Source organism: Leucopleurus acutus (assembly GCF_964270905.1).
Source record: "Leucopleurus acutus genome assembly, chromosome: 8".
NCBI classification, from domain to species: Eukaryota; Metazoa; Chordata; class Mammalia; order Artiodactyla; family Delphinidae; genus Leucopleurus; species Leucopleurus acutus.
The window spans coordinates 108817049-108836422 of record NC_139151.1 but is presented as its reverse complement, the minus strand read 5'-3'; the positions used below and the strand labels follow the sequence as shown (position 1 = coordinate 108836422).

The 19374-nt window shown below is 66.7% G+C and overlaps 1 protein-coding gene across 1 annotated transcript in view; it reads left to right on the top strand.

Moving 5' to 3' along the window:
- Window positions 1–396: 396 nt before the first annotated feature.
- The window catches only part of MUC5B (mucin 5B, oligomeric mucus/gel-forming), a gene marked incomplete at both ends in the record, with an annotated part of 33472 nt that continues 14494 nt past the window's right edge, over window positions 397–19374 (top strand). The window contains 34 exons of the mRNA XM_082845047.1: window positions 397–466; window positions 509–679; window positions 2715–2861; window positions 3429–3482; window positions 4017–4067; window positions 4382–4643; window positions 4748–4862; window positions 4983–5073; window positions 5293–5399; window positions 6111–6312; window positions 6748–6873; window positions 7003–7120; window positions 7208–7346; window positions 7643–7753; window positions 7850–7919; window positions 8278–8415; window positions 8776–8940; window positions 9308–9402; window positions 10368–10494; window positions 10722–10977; window positions 11459–11511; window positions 11630–11730; window positions 11855–12006; window positions 12490–12628; window positions 12733–12846; window positions 13730–13909; window positions 14714–14953; window positions 15841–15997; window positions 16276–16404; window positions 16593–16740; window positions 16854–16897; window positions 16972–17169; window positions 17396–18203; window positions 18296–19329. Coding sequence (XP_082701173.1) covers window positions 397–466; window positions 509–679; window positions 2715–2861; window positions 3429–3482; window positions 4017–4067; window positions 4382–4643; window positions 4748–4862; window positions 4983–5073; window positions 5293–5399; window positions 6111–6312; window positions 6748–6873; window positions 7003–7120; window positions 7208–7346; window positions 7643–7753; window positions 7850–7919; window positions 8278–8415; window positions 8776–8940; window positions 9308–9402; window positions 10368–10494; window positions 10722–10977; window positions 11459–11511; window positions 11630–11730; window positions 11855–12006; window positions 12490–12628; window positions 12733–12846; window positions 13730–13909; window positions 14714–14953; window positions 15841–15997; window positions 16276–16404; window positions 16593–16740; window positions 16854–16897; window positions 16972–17169; window positions 17396–18203; window positions 18296–19329 — 6112 coding nt within the window. The remainder of the gene's footprint in view (window positions 467–508; window positions 680–2714; window positions 2862–3428; window positions 3483–4016; window positions 4068–4381; window positions 4644–4747; window positions 4863–4982; window positions 5074–5292; window positions 5400–6110; window positions 6313–6747; window positions 6874–7002; window positions 7121–7207; window positions 7347–7642; window positions 7754–7849; window positions 7920–8277; window positions 8416–8775; window positions 8941–9307; window positions 9403–10367; window positions 10495–10721; window positions 10978–11458; window positions 11512–11629; window positions 11731–11854; window positions 12007–12489; window positions 12629–12732; window positions 12847–13729; window positions 13910–14713; window positions 14954–15840; window positions 15998–16275; window positions 16405–16592; window positions 16741–16853; window positions 16898–16971; window positions 17170–17395; window positions 18204–18295; window positions 19330–19374) is intronic.

The following is a 19374-nucleotide window of genomic DNA, read 5'->3' as shown; positions in this document are numbered from 1 at the left end:
CCCATCCTATCGCGGGCACGGGGCTGCAGCAAGGCGGGACCCAGGCAGGCCGAGGCAGCCCTGCTTTGTGGGGGCTTTGCCAGCGCCACCCTCCGGCTCCGTCCACGCTTTCTCTCCTGATCTCAGAAGCGGTGGGCTGGGGCGTGGGGGAGGGGTCCTGCACCTCTGGGGCCCAGAGCCGCAGATCCTTCCTCCTCTAGGCTCTTGTGTGCCACGGCCCCTCCCCAAGAGCAAACACACGTGGCTGCCGTGGGGAGAGGACAGCACCCTGCGTGGCCCAGGAGCTGGGCACGGGGCCGAGGCTTCCCGCTATATAAGCCCCAGGGCCCCCAGGGGAGCGAGCGTCGTGCCCCACTCCCTCCTCGCCGCCTGCCCACCACCGTGCCGGCCCTCAGGATGGGTGCCCAGAGCGGGTGCCGGGCCCTGGCCTGGGCCCTGGTGGTCCTGCCCTTGGTGCAGAAAGCAGGTAAGGCCTAAGCCCCTCACTCCATCTCGTCGGCCCCCGCAGGCCACTCGCCTGTGTGTCTCCTGCCGACACTGCACAGCGTGTCCTCCGTGGGGCCCTGCACGCGCCAGACTCCCGGCCCCCCCGGAGCGCCCAGCCTGCGTTGGGAGAAGTTAGGTCCCCCTGGGGAAACTGAGGGTCTCAGCCTCCGGGATGGGGTTGAGGGGGCTCTGGGTGAGGAGACTGGGCTGGGGGTTCTCTCTGGTTCCCGTGAGGCCCCCAGAGCAGAGCGGGCAGGGGACGGCACAGCTGCCTGACGGCAGGGAGAGCAGCAGGGTTGCATCTCCCACACTCCACCCTCTGGGCTGGCCCGGGGTCACAGCCATCACGGCAGCCCCATCCCAGCGCCGGCTCTGCTCCTGGAGCTATAACTGCCCTGCTGCCTTTCTCGTCCTCACCTGACTGCCGCCTGTCTGGCCCTGTGGCACTCCAAGCCGGGGAAGCACCGTGAGCCCTAACGCTTACTGTCAACACGAAAGATGCTGCCTGGGGCGGCCGGTGACACCCAGCTGGGCTGGCCTGGAGCCCTGGCCACCGGGGGCCACCCCTCCGTCCCCGGGCCCCATGGACTGCTCCGGCAGCCCCTCTACAGCACCTCAGCCCGAGCTCGGGGGTCTGGGCAGGTGGGCACCAGCCCGAGGCTCTCTCCATCTGTGAAAGGGAGGTGCTGAAGGGGAGGGGGTTGTCTCCCAGAGCCCCTGCCCCAAGCCGCCTTTCTGGGAGGGCGAACTGGGCTGGGTGCGGGGTTGGGGGGGGCATTCCCATGGGAGCTCCCGGTGGGGGTCCCGCACGGTTTGGGTGGCCGGCCAGCCTGCCTCAGCTCCGGGGCAGCAGGCCTGCCGTCAGCCCACTCCCCTCCCTCTGGCTGGGGGCAAATCCCTGGGATGGGTCTGTGCTCCTGTCAGAAGGAGACGCGCGCCGTGGCGGGCAGGGGCTGGGAGACGGAGCAGTGAGCCGCGGCTTGAAGAAAGACCTAGTTCCCTGCTCAGGAAGTGGGCCTGGGCAGCCTGGATGAAAGCCAGGGATCCCAGCTGCTAGTCCCCCAGGGGCTCAGGGCCAGAAGCAACGTTCCCCTGGCCCTCGACCCCACTGGAAAATGCATTCCTCAGGGAGGCGAAAACTGTAAAAACAGGTGCAAAGTTTATTACTAGAGACACAGCACAACCTGTGGGAGAGCTCACAGAGAAACCGTTTGTTTAGTTAAGACGGAAGCAAGGCAGAGACGCCCTAATCCTAACCACTCACCTCCCCCAGAGAGAAAGGGTGTGGGCGCCCCCCCAAGGAGGAGGACCCCAGGAAAGAGGCGGTGAAGTCATTCATACAGGGCAGTTCTTCCGGGTCTCTGTTTACCTCTGGCCAATTATCCGGTTTCCCTTTCCACACCCTTAACTGCCCTAGGACCCTCCCCAACATGCGTGCCCAACCTTTAGCCAAGATGGATCCCAGCCCAGAGGCCTATGGGAGGCCTTGGCATCACCTATGAGGGGGTGGCGCCCCCTCCTTTTTGACCCCCAAGGAGCCTTTCTGCGCGTGTGCAGTGTCTCCCTTGCCCCAGGGATGGGAAATACGTGATCTCTTGATCTTTTCCTCAAACAAGGGTTAGCCCCTCTCTGCTCCTGCCATGACTGTTACCTTAAAGCATCCACCAGAAGAAAAGTCCAGATTTTTACCCTGTTCCTGTTATTTCCATCTCCAAGTGCAGACGGGAGGCTGGCTGTAAACATCTAGCCTGGAGCCCACCTGCCTCCTGCCTCGGGAAATGTAAACAGGAGGCTGGCTGTAAACATCTAGCCTGGAGCCCACCTGCCTCCTGCCTCAGATGGGTGTCCCCTGGGCTGAAGCCCCCTTAGGGGTGTGTGAGGTTGGGCCCTGCGTTGGGGGGCTTCCCATCAGGGCGATGTGCACTGGACTACAGCGTGATGGGGTGGTCAACAGCAGGCATTTCTCTGGCCAAGCGCTGGACCCAGGCTCACTGGGCCGTCACCTGGTCCAAGGAGGGTGTGCCACGTGAGCCTGTCCGTGTGAAGCCCCCTGATTTCCCGACCGTGGGGTGGGTACCACAGCGGACACACGCGGGAGGGGCCGCAGGTCGGGGGTCAGGGGCGGACGGGGGAGCAGTCATGCTTCTGGGAAACGCAGTCAACCAGGGCCCTTAGGAGGAGAGAGAAATCCCAGGCCAGTCCCTGTGGTTCCCATGTCGGTGTCCCAGACGGGAAAGTCGCACAGGGAGTGGAGGCTGGCATGGTAGCTGCGGAGCCGAGCCCCAGCGCCACCGGGGACCTGGGGACCCCTGGGGCTGCCCCTCCCACTCCCGAAGAGGCGCCGGCTTCGGCCGAGCATGGAGACCCCCACAGACGTGATGAAGGAATTCGGAGGCGCTAGCCCGAGAGCGGGGTGCCCCAGCCTGAGCCTGAGACAGAGGGGCCTGGAGGGGGGCACAGTCCTGTCCATCAAGATTGTGGGGGCACCTGTGCCTGGTGGTGGGGGACACACAGGTGACCTGGGGAGCCGTGCCGGCACTGGGCCCCCCAGGCCTCCCACCTGCCACGGCTGGTACTTCTACGGTGGAGCTGGCTCTGGTCTTGAGTTTCTGCTAAGTGACGCCCGGGAGCCTCCCCAGCCGTGTGTGTCCTTCTCCCCAACAAAGCCAGGCTCTGTCCTTCTCTGAGGGATGTGTGGATGGGGCCGAACGCTCTCCCTGGGGTGGCCTGGGGTCAGTGAGGCCAACAGCTTTTCCTGATTCCATTCTACCCTGAGCCACAGCGAGATGCGGTGCAGACGGGGAGGGCGGGTCAGCTCCCTGCCGAAGCTCCCATCCCGGCATCGGGTGCTGTTCACGTGGCCACCATCCTGCAGCCCTTGGAGACCAAGGGACAGGTGGCTGATGTCAGGCTTCTCATGGACTCCGGTTCCCTTTTCCCAGAGACCCAGGGCAGCGCGGAGCAGAGCTGGGCGAGTCAGGAGGCTACCATGAACGGTGAGAGGGTGGACAGTGGTAGAAAGGGCCCCACACGTAGCTGGCAGGGGATCTGGGCAGGGGTGGGGGGTGGACCCTTTGCCACATTAGCTACATGCCACATAGAGACCCTCCTGGATCCCATCTGCCCACAGGACGGGACAGCGGAGGGGGCCTAAGAAAACAAAGGCACGGAGCAGACGGGCTCAGACGCTCACATGCACTCACACACGTGTGCACACACATGTTCACACCCACACGTCTGTGCTTACATGAATGCCCACCCACTCACTCGCAGGTGTGGACACACTCACATGCTCACACACACACACAATCGGGGAAACACACAGACCTGGGCAGGAGCGTGTCCTGGGCAGATGGATAGGGTCCTGGAGGGGACAGCGTTAGTCCTGGGCTCCCTTGGCTGGGCCAGGGTTGGCCTGCGGCTCCCTGCTGCCCCGGGGTAGCCAGTGAGGAGGACGGCAGTCCTGGGAAGGGGTGTCCTGGCTGGTCCCTGCCCGGCCATGTTCGGGTGTGACCCGGTTCACTCTGCAGCCCGGCGTGTGACCTTCATCCCGCCCATCACTGGCTTCCCCACCATGAGCTGTAAGTGGTCGCCGCCCATTGCCCACAGGGGCAGGGGTGTTTGCCAGCCTCAGGGGGTGGTCACAGACCTGGGGATAAAGCCGGGACAGTGTGGGCAGCCGGGAAGCTGGAGCTTGGCTGGAGCTGGGCCTTGGGCGTGGCTGGGAGCCATCCCTGTAGATGGTTCTGCTGGGGGCTGACCCGGGTGCTGGTGTCGGAGGAATGGGAGAATCCGGAGAAGAGGGGAGTGAGGAAGGGGGCGGCGGCTCCCCACCCCGAAACCGGGGGCCTGGTCCCAGGGAAGGCTGCCCTCCCCCACCGCGCACTCCCCACAGCCCTGAACACGGCGCATGGCGGGCGGGTGTGCAGCACGTGGGGCGACTTCCACTACAAGACCTTCGACGGCGACGTCTTCCGCTTCCCCGGGCTGTGCAACTACGTCTTCTCCGCGCACTGCGGTGCTGCCTACGAGGACTTCAACCTCCAGCTCCGCCGCGGCCTGGTGGGCTCCAGGCCCACGGTCACCCACATCACCCTCAAGACGCAGGGGCTGGTACTGGAGGTCTCCAACGGGTCCATCCTGGTCAACGGGAGGCGGTGAGCCTGCCCGGGTGTGGAGGGGCCAGGCTCCAGGGTGGGCTGGGCTCAGAGCTGGTGGGGAGGGCGCTGGACCCGTGGGAGCACCGAACTTTCCGGCCCAGGGAGGAGCTGCCCTACAGCCGCGCCGGCCTCCTGGTGGAGGAGAGCAGTGCCTACGTCAAGGTCAACATCCGGCTGATGCTAACCTTCACGTGGAACGGAGAGGACAGCGCCCTGGTGAGGCTGCCCACCCCGACGCCCTCCCCACCCAGGGGCAGCCCTGCGGGAGCTGGATGGATGGGGCCTGGGGGCCCTGCGGGCCCGCAGAAGCTAGAGCCGCCCCTCCCCCGCCCCCAGCTGGAGCTGGACCCCAGGTATGCCAACCAGACCTGCGGCCTGTGCGGGGACCTCAACGGGCTCCCGGCCATCAACGAGTTCTATGCCCACAGTGAGTGCGCAGCAGGTGGCCGAGCCCAGGCTGGACGGTCCCAGGGAGGCTGGGGCGCAGGGTGGGGGCCTCGCCGGGACGCTGGGCAGGGAGCAAATCGGGGGGTGGCAACGCTTCCAGTGATGCCCCAGAGGGAAGTTTCGGGGGTCCTGAGCATGGGCGGGAGCTCTGCCCCCAGAGCCCCTCCAGGCCCCTGCATGGAGTGCCTCCTCTCTGCAGATGCAAGGCTGACCCCTCTACAGTTTGGGAACCTGCAGAAGCTGGATGGGCCCACGGAGCAGTGCCAAGACCCCCTGCCCTCCCCAGCTGACAACTGCACAGATGAAGTGAGTGCCTGCCCACAACCCCTGCAAATACGTGCCCCCCCAAACACAGTCTCACCAAGAGGGGGGCACTCAGGAAGCCCAGAGCAAAAGCCCTTCTGATGTGCTGGGAGGACCCCATCTTTGGAAGTGGCCTAGCAGCTCCAGGATCCCCAAAACCAGCAGAATCCACGAGGCTTAAATGGGGAACTGAAGCTAGTCAGGGGTGGGGGCTGAACAAGGGGGACGGTCAGCGACAGGTCGGCACTGGCCCTGCTGGGGCTGGCTGACCGTGGGCACTTCCGCCTCCCACTTCTCTGAGCCGCCTCCAGCATGGGCTCTGCACCCGTCCTGGGCACGCGCACCGTGGGCAGGTGTGTCCCGGAGCCCGGGGTGGGCGCAGGGAGTCCAGGGTCGTGGGTCACCAAGCAGAGCTCTGCACAGAGCAGTAGCAAGTTCTCAGTGGTTGAGCAGAAGGATGGGTGGCTGGCTGGAGGGAGGGATGGATGGATATGTGGATGGACAGATGGACAGAGGACTGGAAGGACAGATGGGTGGATGGAGGGAGGGAGGGATGAGAAGATGGATGCGTGACGGATGACGGGCAAGCAGGTGGCTGGCTGGCCGGCTGGAACCTCAGGGGAAAGGGGCTTCCTGGCCTGGGGAAAGGCTGCAGGGCTGGGGTCCCCACCGATACCGCACAGAGGACAGAGCCTCCAGCCTCTGTCTCACCAGGAGGGCATCTGTCGCCACACCCTGCTGGGCGCAGCCTTTGCTCAGTGCCACAGGCTGGTGGATGCCGAGGTGTACGTGGCCACCTGCACCCAGGACCTGTGCCGCTGCCCCACCTGCCCATGTGCCACCTTCGCGGAGTACTCTCGCCAGTGTGCCCACGCCGGGGGACAGCCGCAGAGCTGGAGGGGCCCTGACCTCTGCCGTGAGTGCCCCCATGCACTGGGGAGGAGCCCAAGGCCCTGCACCCACACTGGGTCCCTGGGGAGAGTGTGAGGGAGGCGACCCTCAGGCAGGACACCTGGTACCTGGCTGGGGATCCGGGCAGGTGGAGCCCCTCGGGGGGCCCACGGTGAGAGGATGGGCAGGAGATCAGAGGGAATATGAAAGGCCTGCGGGCCCCCGAGAGCCCAGAGGGAGGACCTGGCTTGGGCACACTGAGCTGGGCTCACCCCTGAACCCAGGTGGGGGCGGGGGGGCTGCCCCCGGAGGCTCGGGGCCCCACGCTCCTCTCCCCTTCTGCCTCACTCAGAAGATGGCTAGATGGGGCAAGAGGTGCCCCTTTGGGGACCCTTGGTGGCACATGGAAGGCGGGAGCAGGGTGGCTTCCTGGGGCCAAGCCCTGTCCTTCTCCCCACAGCCCAGACGTGCCCCCTGAACATGCAATACCAGGAGTGCGGCTCACCCTGCGCGGACACCTGCTCCAACCCTGAGCGCTCCCAGCTCTGCGAGGACCACTGCGTCGACGGCTGCTTCTGCCCCCAAGGCAGGTCCTCCGGGCCCTTGGGGACCGCCCCCTATCTGGGCCTTTGTCCCCATCCGGTCGCTGTGTTTCCAACGCCTGAGCCCAGCCTCCGCTGACCACTTGTGCCCCCCACCCCCCGCTCCTCCCCAGGCACGGTGATGGACGACGTCACCCACTCGGGCTGCCTGCCCCTGCGGCAGTGCCCCTGCATGCACGGCGGCCGCCCCTACGCCCCGGGGGCCTCCTTCACCACCATCTGCAGCTCCTGGTAGGTCCCCCGGCCGGCCCCGCCCCTGCCCCACGTGGGGCTCACCTCCCCCTCACCATGGCCCCTCTGTCACGGCTCCCCCCCCAGCACCTGCTCCGGGGGACTATGGCAGTGCCAGGACCTCCCGTGCCCGGGCATCTGCTCCGTCCAGGGCGGGTCCCACATCTCCACCTATGATGAGAAACTCTACGACGTGCACGGGGACTGCAACTATGTCCTAACCAAGGTGAGCCCCGCCTGCTGGGCCCTCCCGGGACCCTCCGTCCTCCTCCACCCCAGGAGGGGTTCCATGATGGCCATCCGAGCGGTGAAGTCCCCTGGGGTTCCATTCCGAGAGGAAGCTCACACTCATGGGGGCCAAGGGGCTCCCAAGTCTGGACAAGCTGCCCAGAGGTGACCAGGTGCCAGAGGCCCCCGACCCTGCAGGGGCTTCCTGGGCACAGGGCAGCACACACACACAGTCCCTCCCGCCCGGGGTGGGGGCTGGCCGACCCAGGACACGGGTGGGCTCTGTGCCGTCAGATATGTGCAGGCAGTGCCCTCACCGTGCTGGCCGAGCTGCGGAAATGCGGCCTGACGGACAACGAGAACTGCCTCAGAACGGTCATGCTGTGGTTGAGCGGAGGCGACACGGTGAGGACCCGGCTGGGGGCGGTGGCAGCGGCCCTCCGCGGGCGGGCCGGCCGGGCTCCGCCGCGCGCTGACCGCGGCCCCGCCTCCTCTCCCCAGACCATCCAGGTCCAGGCCAACGGCGAGGTGTTCGTGAACTCCATCTACACGCAGCTGCCCGCGGCAGTGGGTACGCGGCCCCCAGGGAACGGGCCCTGCGGTGGCCAGGCGGGACCTCTAGGTGGCGCCACCGAGCCAGCTCTCTGTGGCCTTGGGAGTCCCGGAAAGGCCCCGGGCTGGGTTCCCACCTGCAAGGTGGGGCTGTCACGGGCCTCATCTGTGACTCCGTGGGGACCCGTGTGGCGCATACTCGGTGCCCGGCCTCACAGCAGCGTCAGCGGTCACGGCCCGAGCACACATGCGAGCTCCTGCCCAGCTCCCGGGCCCTGGAGGGGCGGCCGGGGTTCCTGCCGGGCAGCCCCCCGAGCCCTCGGCCCAGGCCTGGCTGGTCAGCACGGCGGCCGCTGACTGTCCCCCCCAACCCGCAGCCAACGTCACCGTCTTCAGGCCGTCATCCTTCTTCATCCTGGTGCAGACGGGCCTCGGGCTGCAGCTGCAGGTGCAGCTGGTGCCCCTCATGCAGGTGTTCCTCAGGCTGGACCCCTCCTACCAGGGCCAGATGTGCGGTGAGGCCAGCGGTGGGCTTGGGGGGCTGAGGGCGGGGCGGTGGGGGGGGAGCGGGGGGTGGGCAGTCAGGCCAGAGGCGGGGACTGGGGAGTCAGCGGTTCCCCGGGCGCAGCAGGGGCCCCGGCCCCGGAAGGCGGGCCGGGAGGATGGAGAGCAGGACACGCTGCCCTCACAGCGGGTTTCATGTGGAGGCTGCCCGCCCCCCCACCAGGGCTCATCTGCAGATGGCTTTGGAACCAACATCCTGGGATGGGGCTCTCCGGCGGGGCCACGGTGTGGTGGTGCCTGTAGGACCCGCAGGCTCCCGGGAGCCTGGGCCGAGCTGGGCGGCCCGCTGATGCCCACCCCCCCGCCCCCAGGCCTGTGCGGGAACTTCAACCAGAACCAGGCCGATGACTTCCGGACCATCAGCGGTGTGGTGGAGGGCACGGCCGCCGCCTTCGCCAACAGCTGGAAGACCCAGGCCGCCTGCCCCAATGTCAAGAACAGCTTTGAGGACCCCTGCTCCCTCAGCGTGGAGAACGGTATCCCCAGCCTGGGGGTGGGGGGGCCTCGGGTTACCCTGCAGCCGGGCCTGGGAGCTGCCCATCTGTCTCACCCGGGCTCCAGGGTGGCCGGGGCTGGGGGGTGAGCGGGGCGGGGTGCGGGGTCACCGACAGGCTGCAGGCCCACCCCCGGGGGGGCGCCCGCTGCCCTGTGAGCTGGGTCCACGCGGCGCGGCTGGCGAGCCCCCAGTTCCGGTTCGGTTCCCCCAGCGGAGCGGCCCCCACAGGGCCTGCGTATGCCTAGTGGAGGCTGGGCGGGTGGGCAGGTGCAGGGGAGGAGGTGTGGGAGGAACGCCAGTGACCACTGAGCTGCGCCTGCGACGGTCCGCGTGCCTGCCCTCCCCAGAGAACTATGCCCGGCGCTGGTGCTCTGTGCTGACCGACCCTGCTGGGGCCTTCTCGTCCTGCCACTCTGTCATCAGCCCTGGGCCCTTCCACTCGGTGAGACCCCCGGCCAGCCCCTGGGTGGGGTGGGGTGCTGGGGGCAGGACATGCCCCACTCCCGGCTCCCTCTCTCAGCACCGCCCACACCTCCGTGGCCGAGGGGCATCCCACTCTAGGGACATGGCCACTGCTGGTGTGTTCGGTGCCTGGGGCGGCCATACCAAAGGGCCACAGACTGGGGGGCTGACAGCCGGAGGCATCTACCCACTGCCCAGGTCCTGGAGCCTGGAGGTTAAGATCATGGTGCTGGCAGAGGGTCCCCCGGGGGTCATTCCCGTCTCCTGCTTCTGGGGGCCACGACACTGCATCACCCCAGCCTCTGCCTCGTGGCCTCCTCCTATGTGTCTGGGTTCAAAGCTCTCCCATAAGGACACCAGGTGTGTGGGTCCAGGCCTACCCTAATGACCTCATCCTAACTTTGTCACATCTGCAAAGACCCCGTTTCCAACAGGGCCACGTTCACAGGCCCTGGGGTCCTGATGTGGACACACCCTTTGGGGGGACACAACTCGACCCGACAGTTGGCTCACAGGCCGCTTCTCTGGAAGCCAAAGCCCTAACGCTCAGTGACTCCAGCCCCCGGGAGTGTGTGTCCACAGCTGGAAGACCCAGGCCCACTTTGGGGGGCTGCACCCCCTGCCAGCACCCTCCCGGCCAACTCACCTCCAGACATCTCCGGCCTTCAGTCTCCCCCCACATGCAGCTCAGCCAATGACGGACCTAGAACTCAAGCTGAGCCCTGTTCTGGTCCCGCAGAGACCCCTCCCTTGGACCCTGTCCTCAGCCTGGCCTGGCCTCTCCCATCCCTCAGAGCAGCATGTTCCCACCCGCCTCCCCCACTGTGGCCTTACACCAAGCTCCCCGCGGGAGGCCCCGCTGCCCTCTGTCTCCTGGCCCAGACGGGGGTCCCAGGAAGGATGGACACGGAGAGAAGGGTCCCTGACGTCCCAATGCCCCCCCAGAACTGCGTGTTTGACACGTGCAACTGTGAGAAGAGTGAGGACTGCATGTGCGCGGCCCTGTCCTCCTACGTGCGGGCCTGCGCCACCCGGGGCGTGCTGCTCGGCGGCTGGCGGGACGGCGTGTGCAGTGAGTGTCTGCCAGCCGGCTTGATGGGGCACAGGGTGGGGATGCGGGGGGACCGGAGACCCTGGGGCGCACCCCACCACCTGTCCTCAGCGAGAGCCTTAGGCCTCCCCACCCCAGCCGGCGGGGAGGCCGAGTCTCGGGCTGCTCCAGCCCCAGCTTGGACGTGGTCAGGCGGGGCTGGACGGGCTGCCCAGCTACTGACCTGTATGTAACCTGCCGGCCCCCAGACAAGTACATGAGCAGCTGCCCCAAGACCCAGAGCTACGCCTATGTGGTGGACAGCTGCCAGCCCACCTGCCGCTCCCTAAGCCAGGCCGATGTCACCTGCGACGTGGCCTTCGTGCCCGTGGACGGCTGCACCTGCCCCTCGGGCACCTTCCTGGACGACACCGGCGGCTGCGTGCCTGCCGAGGCCTGCCCCTGCTACTCGCATGGCTCTGTGCTGGCTCCAGGGGAGGTCCTGCACGACAACGGCGTGGTGTGGTGAGGCCCCTCCCCGCTGTCACCCCCTCCCCGATGTCATGCCCCCCAACCCGCCTGCTCCACACACAAAGATCTCCGTGCCTCCCCCAGGGGACTTTAAAACACAGAGGACGCCCTGGGGAGGGAAGTTCAGCCCCGTGCACCCCATAGCCGTTCTGAGAGGGACCCCTCCTCTGGCCCGGGAAGGTGTTCCAAGGGTCTGAGGCCCGTGGGGGCACGGTGTGTGCCCTGGAGGGCCCACCTGGGTGCACCCCTGTCCTGGCCTCCCCCACCCCCTCCCGCCCGACTCCAGGTACCTTCCTGGCACCTCTGCTCATTCACTCAGTGTGTTCGCGGGGATCTGGGGCCCTCACCGTACCCCGGAGCAGGCGCCTCCCTCCCCTCATGACAAGGCCCGGGGGCCCAGCCGGCCGAGAGCTGGGTGAGGTCTGTGGGGCAGCGGGCGGCTGCCCAGACCGGCCATCGTTCTCATCTCTTGTAGTTCATGTGTGAGCGGGAAGCTGAGCTGCCTGGGAGCCGTGGAGCAGAGCACAGGTTCTACCCACCCCCGCCCCAGGCCTCCCCCCGTCAGGGTCCCGCACCACCCCCCGACGACCAAGGGGAGGGGCTGCTGCCGGGCCGGGCGGCCCACCCAGCGTGGTCTCCTCCTCAGGGTGCGTGGCCCCCATGCTGTTCCTGGACTGTAGCAACGCCTCCGCGGACACGCCCGGGGCCGAGTGTGTGCGGAGCTGCCACGCGCTGGATGTGGACTGTGTGAGTCAGCTGGGAGGGCACGGCAGTGCTGCCCGGGGCCAGGGGTGGGGGGCAGTGTCCCCTGCCCCTTGGTGTCCCCGAGCCGAGCCGGACGAGCCGCTGATGGGCGTCTGCCTGTCCACAGTTCAGCACGCGCTGCGTGTCGGGCTGCATCTGCCCCGCGGGGCTGTTGGCCGATGGGAGCGGGGGCTGTGTGGCCGAGGAGGACTGCCCCTGCCTGCACAACGAGGCCGCCTACAAGCCTGGGGAGACCATCAGGGTCGACTGTAACACCTGGTGTGTGGAGGGGCCGCGGAGGGGGTGGTGTGGGCAGAGGCCACGGGGGCAGCGGCCCGAGCGGGCCTCGGTCAGGATGTCCTTGGCAGGAGGCCGGAGAGGAGCTGAGGCCTGGAAGGCCCTGGGTGGCCCGTTCGTCCTCTGGAAGGTGCCCAGGGACTGGCCTTCTCTGCCCAGCAGACGGCAGGGCCGGTTGAAGCTGCCCCCAGGGCCGTGGGCCCTGCACCCCAGGCGCCAAGGGTTAGGGGAGCCTGCAGACAGGAGCCCAACTCGGGGGTGGGGTGTCAGATCCCGCGTGCCCCGAGCTCCCTGCTCCATTTAACCCCTCCAGCCTGGGGAGGGGCACACCGCACCCCTGTTTTATGGAAGAGGCACTGTGTCCTCGTCCTTGTCACAGTCGTGACGGGCTCGGCCGCGGCTGCCTGGTGAGGTGGTCTCCTGGCCCGGCCCCCTGAGCAGGGCATCACCTCCCCTCCCCTGCAGCACCTGCAGGGGCCGCAGGTGGGAGTGCAGCCGCCGGCCCTGCCTGGGCACCTGCGTGGCCTACGGGGACGGCCACTTCATCACCTTTGATGGCGAGCGCTACAGCTTTGAGGGGAGCTGTGAGTACACGCTGGCCCAGGTACGCGGCCCCCCTCCCTCGGCCAGCACATGCTGGCCCAGGTACACGGCCCCTCGCCCGCCCCCGGCCAGCGAGGGACCACGTCCCTCTCCTCCCCCTCCCAGGACTACTGTGCGGGCAACGACGCCAGCAACGGGAGCTTCCGCATCGTCACCGAGAACGTCCCCTGCGGGACCACAGGCGTCACCTGCTCCAAGGCCATCAAGATCTTCCTGGAGGTGGGGGCACCTGGGGACCATCTCCCTCCCTCTGCAGCCCCGTTGGAGCCCCAGCCGGGGCCCCTGGACCTCCAGCTGTGGCCTCGGGTCTCAGGGCCGCAGTAACAGCCACAGCCCGGGGACTTGCAACCTGAGAAATTAATTCTCTCATGGTTCTGAGGCCAGGCTCCCGCCACAGGCTCCAGGCGAGGGTCCTTCCTGCCTCATCCAGATTCTGGGGGCTCCTGGCTTGTGACCGTGTCCCCCCCGATCTCTGCTCTGTCGTCACACGGCCCCTTCTCTGTGTCCTTTTCCCCTGTCTGACCTGGATCTGGGCCCTCCCTAAATCCACGACGGTCTCACCTCCAGATCCTTCACTTCATCACATCTGCAAAGACCCTTTTTCCAAATCAGGGCACATTTGCGGATTCTGGCGGTTAGAACTCGACGTGTCTTTTTGGGGGGCCTTCATTCAGCCCCCCACACCTGGGGTGACCAGTTCTAGCAGAGGGTGGTCAGAGTTCACAGTGCAGAGAGCAGAGCTGCTGACTGGGGGCTGCTTCCCACCCACCCCAAAGGTGGGGAGAGGCGTGAGGAAGGCAGCAGAAGCATGGGCGGCAGGCCCGAGATGGGGCCGGCTGGCCTCCTGCAGCTCCTGTGCCCTCCGCCCCACTCTGCTTGCCCACAGCTCCCAACTTCCCACACACCTCTGCGGGCTCCCAGGCTCTCACCTCAAGTTCGCAGACAGTGTCAGGAGTCCGGCTCATTCCTAACGCCAGCCCCATGCATTGGGACCCTGAGTACCCACAGAGCCCCTGTCCTGGGCCACAGGGGGAGGGGGCTCCGGCCCCAAAGCTGGCCCCTCAGCTCCCTGCAGCCGCCGCCTCCCCGTGCCCCTCTGCAGAACTATGAGCTGATCCTCCACGAGGGTTCCTACAAGGTGGTGCAGAGGGGGCCAGGCGGAGACCTGCCCTACAAGATACGTTACATGGGCATCTACCTGGCCGTCGAGACCCGCAGTGGCGTGGTCGTGTCCTGGGACCGGAAGACCAGCGTGTTTATTCGGCTGCACCAGGAGTACAAGGTTGGGGTGGCAGGCTGCGGGACCCCCTAGGGGAGGGACAGAGCTCTTGCTCCTAGACCTGGCCCAGCAGTGCAGTCTGGCAGCTGACGGACTGCTGAGGGCTGGAGAGGCCATGCACAATGTCCGCTTCCCAAAGGGGCATGTTGAGACCAAACCGACCAGTGGGCGTGTCAGTCCTGGTTGGAAAGCGCTCGTGGCTCCCTGGTCTCTGCACCCAGCTGTTCCATGCCCGCTGGGCTAAGGTTCTATAGGGGAGCAGGTGCCTGCCTGCCTGTCTGCCTGCCTTTCTGTCCACCTGCTTACCTGTCTACCTGCCCACCTGCCTGCCCACCTGTCCGCCTGCCCACCTGTCCACCGGCCTGCCTGCCTGTCCATCTGCCCCACTGTCTACCTGCCCACCTGCCTACCTGTCCACCTACCTACCTGTCCACTTGCTTACCTGTCTACCTGCCCACCTGCCTATCCACCTGCCCACCTGTCTACCTACCCACCTGCCTATCCACCTGCCCACCTGCCTGCCCACCTGTTTACCTGTCCACCTGCCCACCTGCCTGTCCACTTGCCTACCTTTCTACCTGTCTACCTGCCCACCTATCCGCCTGTCCACCTGCCTATCCACCTGCCCACCTGCCTTCCTGCCCACTGCAGGACTCCTCGTGCACCCCGCCTTCCTGAAAGTTCACTGGGTGCTGCCTGGGGGAATAGGGTGGCCTGCAGTCACGCCTCCCAGGCCAGGCTCTGTGCTGCTCCCTCACGCCACCCCATGCAGCCCCACCCTGTGCCCATCTCTGCGTCCATCTGCAGGGGAGGGTCTGCGGGCTGTGCGGGAACTTTGACGACAACGCCCTCAACGACTTCACCACGCGGAGCCAGTCCGTGGTGGGCGACGTGCTGGAGTTCGGCAACAGCTGGAAATTCTCCCCGTCCTGCCCGGATGCCCAGGCCCCCAGGGACCCCTGCACTGCCAACCCGTACCGCAAGTCCTGGGCCCAGAAGCAGTGCAGCATCATCAACAGCGCCACCTTCAGCGCCTGCCATTCTCAGGTGGGCCAAGCGGGTGCTGGAGCTGCCTCCTTCCCTCCTGGAGGGACCTGGGTCTGGCCCAGGCCTGTCCTCCGAAGACGGCCTTGACCCTGACCATTGTACACGGCACACTGTGTGGACCTCCCACCAGGCAGGTGCCCACGTCCCCAGTCCTGCTCTGCTTTCCCTGATGGCACTCAGCCTCATCCCCTGGAAACGGGGCTGCGAGCCACCCAGGGAGGATCTCAATGTCACCTCTCGGTCCTCCCCCACATTCCCTGAGCCGCCAGCCCCCAGCACGTACAGAAACCTCAGGGGGCCTCAGCCCAGCCGGGCCCCATGGAAGCAGAGCATTGCCACGGCCTGAGAGTCTTCCCCGAAGCCCTTCCTGCTACTTAACAAGGACCGCAGAGCCCACTCACCGACTCGGTCTCGTGATCCGGGACTCGCGGGTGCCGAGCAGGCGGCGTAGTGGGACTGGTCCGCGGCTGACGCTGGCCAGCCTGCGTGAGGCCTCGCGTCCCGCCGGGCTCGCAGCCCCCGCCCGCACCCCGGGTGCCCTGCCCGCTGGCTCAGAAAGTCCTTTGTGCACCTGACACAGCAGTCTCCACCTCAGACGGTGCTGCCCGTGGTGGCAGATGCGAGACATGGTGGCCCTGGTCTCTGCCACCCGGGAGGGAGGAGCGGGGGGCACCCCCTCACCCTGAGGAGACAGCACCCCGTTTGCCAGGACAGGTCACAGCACGGTCACAGGGAGGGCTGGCCTACAGCTGAGTGAGTGGCGGAGCAGAGGCGAGGGAGGAGGGGTGGGTGCCCAGGTGGGCGCGCCGCAGACGGCAGGTGGGGGGTTGCCGGCTGCCCAGGGGCCGGGGACTGGCTCTTCTCACTGAGCAGACTCCACCCCCCAGGTCGACTCCACCAGGTACTACGAGGCCTGCGTGAGCGACGCGTGCGCCTGCGACTCGGGGGGCGACTGCGAGTGTTTCTGCACGGCCGTGGCCGCCTACGCCCAGGCCTGCCGCGACGCGGGCGTGTGCGTGTCCTGGCGGACCCCGGACATCTGCCGTGAGTCGGGCTCTGTCCATGGTGGCGGCATGAGGTGCAGCTGCACCAGCTCTGGGGCCTGACGGGCACGCATGCACACACAAGGACACGTGACACGTGTGTACTACACGCATGTGCTCACGTTTGTGTGTGTATAAACCAGACAGAGAGGTTCCCCAAATGGGATGGCTCAGCGGGGGACAGGAATTTGGGGGGCAGGCCCTGAGACCCCTCGGACCTGGGAGGAGTGAGGTGATGGGGCCCGGCGGGCACCCACAGCCTCTCTCCCCCTCGCTCAGCCCTGTTCTGCGACTACTACAACCCCCAAGGGGAGTGCGAGTGGCACTACCAGCCCTGCGGGGCCCCCTGCCTGAGGACCTGCCGGAATCCCCGCGGGCACTGCCTGATGGACCTGCCAGGCCTGGAAGGTGAGGGCAGGCTGTTCCGGGGAGGCCATGCCTCGTCACCCCAGCACAGCGTGCAGGCAGCGGGGCAAGGGGCTCCTGCCTCCCCATGCCCACCCTCGGGACGGGGGGACAGAGATGGGTGGCGGCCGGGGCAGCCCCACCGCCTGGCCTGAGAGGGGAGTGTTCTCCCTGCCCTGTGCCCGCCCCAGGTTGCTACCCAAAGTGCCCACCCAGCAAGCCGTTCTTCAATGAGGACCAGATGAAGTGCGTGGCCCAGTGTGAGGGCTGCTACGACGAGGATGGAAACTACTATGATGCCGGCACCAGGGTCCCCACGGCGGAGAACTGCCGGAGCTGGTGAGCCAGTGGCGGAGCAGGGGTGGGGTCTGGGAGGACAGGAAGCAGGCCCGGGCGCACACAGTAAGGCCTGCGCCCTGCTGGCCCTCAGCGCTTCTCTCTCTCCCTCCCAGCGACTGCACCTCCAGAGGCCTCCAGTGCACGTACAGCCCCACAGGTAAGCGGGGGCCTGTTGGTTTGAGGGATGGGGGCTGGGGGCTCTGAACGAGCCCCGTACCTGTCCGTCTCCAGCCTGTACGTGCACCTACGAGGGCAGAACCTATGCCTACGGAGACGTCATCTACAACACGACCGATGGGCTGGGCGCCTGTCTGATTGCCATCTGCAGAGACAATGGAACCATCGTCCGAAAGGCCGAGGAGTGTCCCGGAACCACGCCCACAACGCCCTTCACCTTCACCAGCACTGCGGCTCCGCCCTCCACCACGGGTAAGCCTGGCAGACACACCACTGGTCCTGCCTCACTCACCAGAGCCCCTGACCCCGGTGATGGTCTGGGTGCCAAGGGAGAACCCAGTGGGCACCTGGTACAGGTGTCCTGGGTGCAAAGGATGGCCCGGGGCCAACGCTGGGGCAAGGGGACATGAGTCACCTCTCCTCTGGGCTGGCGAGGACGCAGAGGAGGCTGATGGGGACCCTGGCACCCCACCCACAGGCTCGGTCCCCACACCCTCCACCGTGTGCGTGCGGGAGCATTGCCGCTGGTCCGACTGGTACGACAGTGGACGTCCAGAGCCGGGCATGGAAGGGGGCGACTTCGAGACATTCGAGAACCTGAGGCAGAGGGGCTACCAGTTCTGCCCGGCCCCAGCGCATGTCGAGTGCCGGGCCCAGCAGTTCCCGGATATGCCTTTGGAGAAGCTGGGTCAGAAGGTGGAGTGTGGCCAGGCCCGGGGGCTGACCTGCCTCAACAGTGACCAGAACCCCCCGCTCTGCCACAACTATGAGCTGAGGGTCCTCTGCTGCGACTACGTGCCCTGCAGCACCAGCCTGGCCCCGGGCACCAGCCAGCGGCCATCCTCCCAGCCCCTGCCCACCTCCACCCAGACCACACCCACCAGAGGAACCTCCCTCCTGTCCACGGTGGCCTCCACCTCACAGACCCCAACCACCAAGTCCGCCTCAACCGTGACCCAAGTGGGCAGCAACTCTGTGGTCCTGGCCACCACCACCTGTGAGCCCCGCTGCCAGTGGACAGAGTGGTTTGATGAGGACTACCCCAAGTCCGAAGAGGCCGGAGGGGACATCGAGTCCTACGACAAGATCAGGCGTGCGGGAAGGGCCGTGTGCGAGCAGCCCCAGGGCATAGAGTGCCAGGCCGAAAACTTCCCCAACGTGAGGCTGGAGGAGCTGAAGCAGCACGTGCACTGTGACGTCAGCTTTGGCCTGGTCTGCAGGAACGAGGAGCAGGTGGGCCTGTTCAAGCTGTGCTACAACTACAAAATCCGCGTGCTGTGCTGTGGGTACAGCCACTGCGGGAAGCCCACGTCCCCCACCCCCACTGCCACCGCATCCACTGCCACAGCCCCCATGGCCACCACCTCCACTGCCACAGCCACCACTGCCGCCACCTCTACAGCCCCCACTGCCATGGCCACCACTGTGGCCACCTCTACAGCTCCCACTGCCACCACGTCCACTGCCACAGCTCCCACTGCCACCACCTCTACAGCCCCCACTGCCGCCACCTCCACTGCCACAGCCCCCACTGCCACCACCTCTACAGCCCCCACTGCCGCTACCTCCACTGCCACAGCCCCCACTGCCACCACCTCTACAGCCCCCACTGCCGCCACCTCTACAGCCACCACTGCCGCCACCTCCACTGCCACAGCCTCCACTGCCACCGCATCCACTGCTACAGCCACCACTGTGGTCACCTCTACAGCTCCCACTGCCACCACATCCACTGCCACAGCCCCCACTGCCACAGCCACCACTGTGGCCACCTCTACAGCTCCCACTGCCACCGCAACCACTGCCACAGCCTCCACTGCCACAGCCACCACTGCTACAGTCACCACTGTGACCACCTCTACAGCTCCCACTGCCACCACCTCCACTGCCACAGGCCCCACTCCCACCTCTACAGCTCCCACTGCCACAGCCCCCACAGCCACCATCTCCACTGCCACAGCCCTCACTGCCACCGCATCCACTGCTACAGTCACCACTGTGGCCACCTCTACAGCTCCCACTGCCACCATATCCACTGCCACAGCCACCACTGCCACCGCATCCACTGCCACAGCCCCCAGTGCCACCACCTCCACTGCCATAGCCCCCAGTGCCACCTCTACAGCTCCCACTGCCACCACCTCCACTGCCACAGCCCCCACTGCCACAGCCACCACTGTGGCCACCTCTACAGCTCCCACTGCCACCGCAACCACTGCCACAGCCCCCACTGCCACAGCCACCACTGCTACAGTCACCACTGTGACCACCTCTACAGCTCCCACTGCCACCACCTCCACTGCCACAGGCCCCACTCCCACCTCTACAGCTCCCACTGCCACAGCCCCCACAGCCACCATCTCCACTGCCACAGCCCCCACTGCCACCGCATCCACTGCTACAGTCACCACTGTGGCCACCTCTACAGCTCCCTCTGCCACCGCAACCACTGTCACA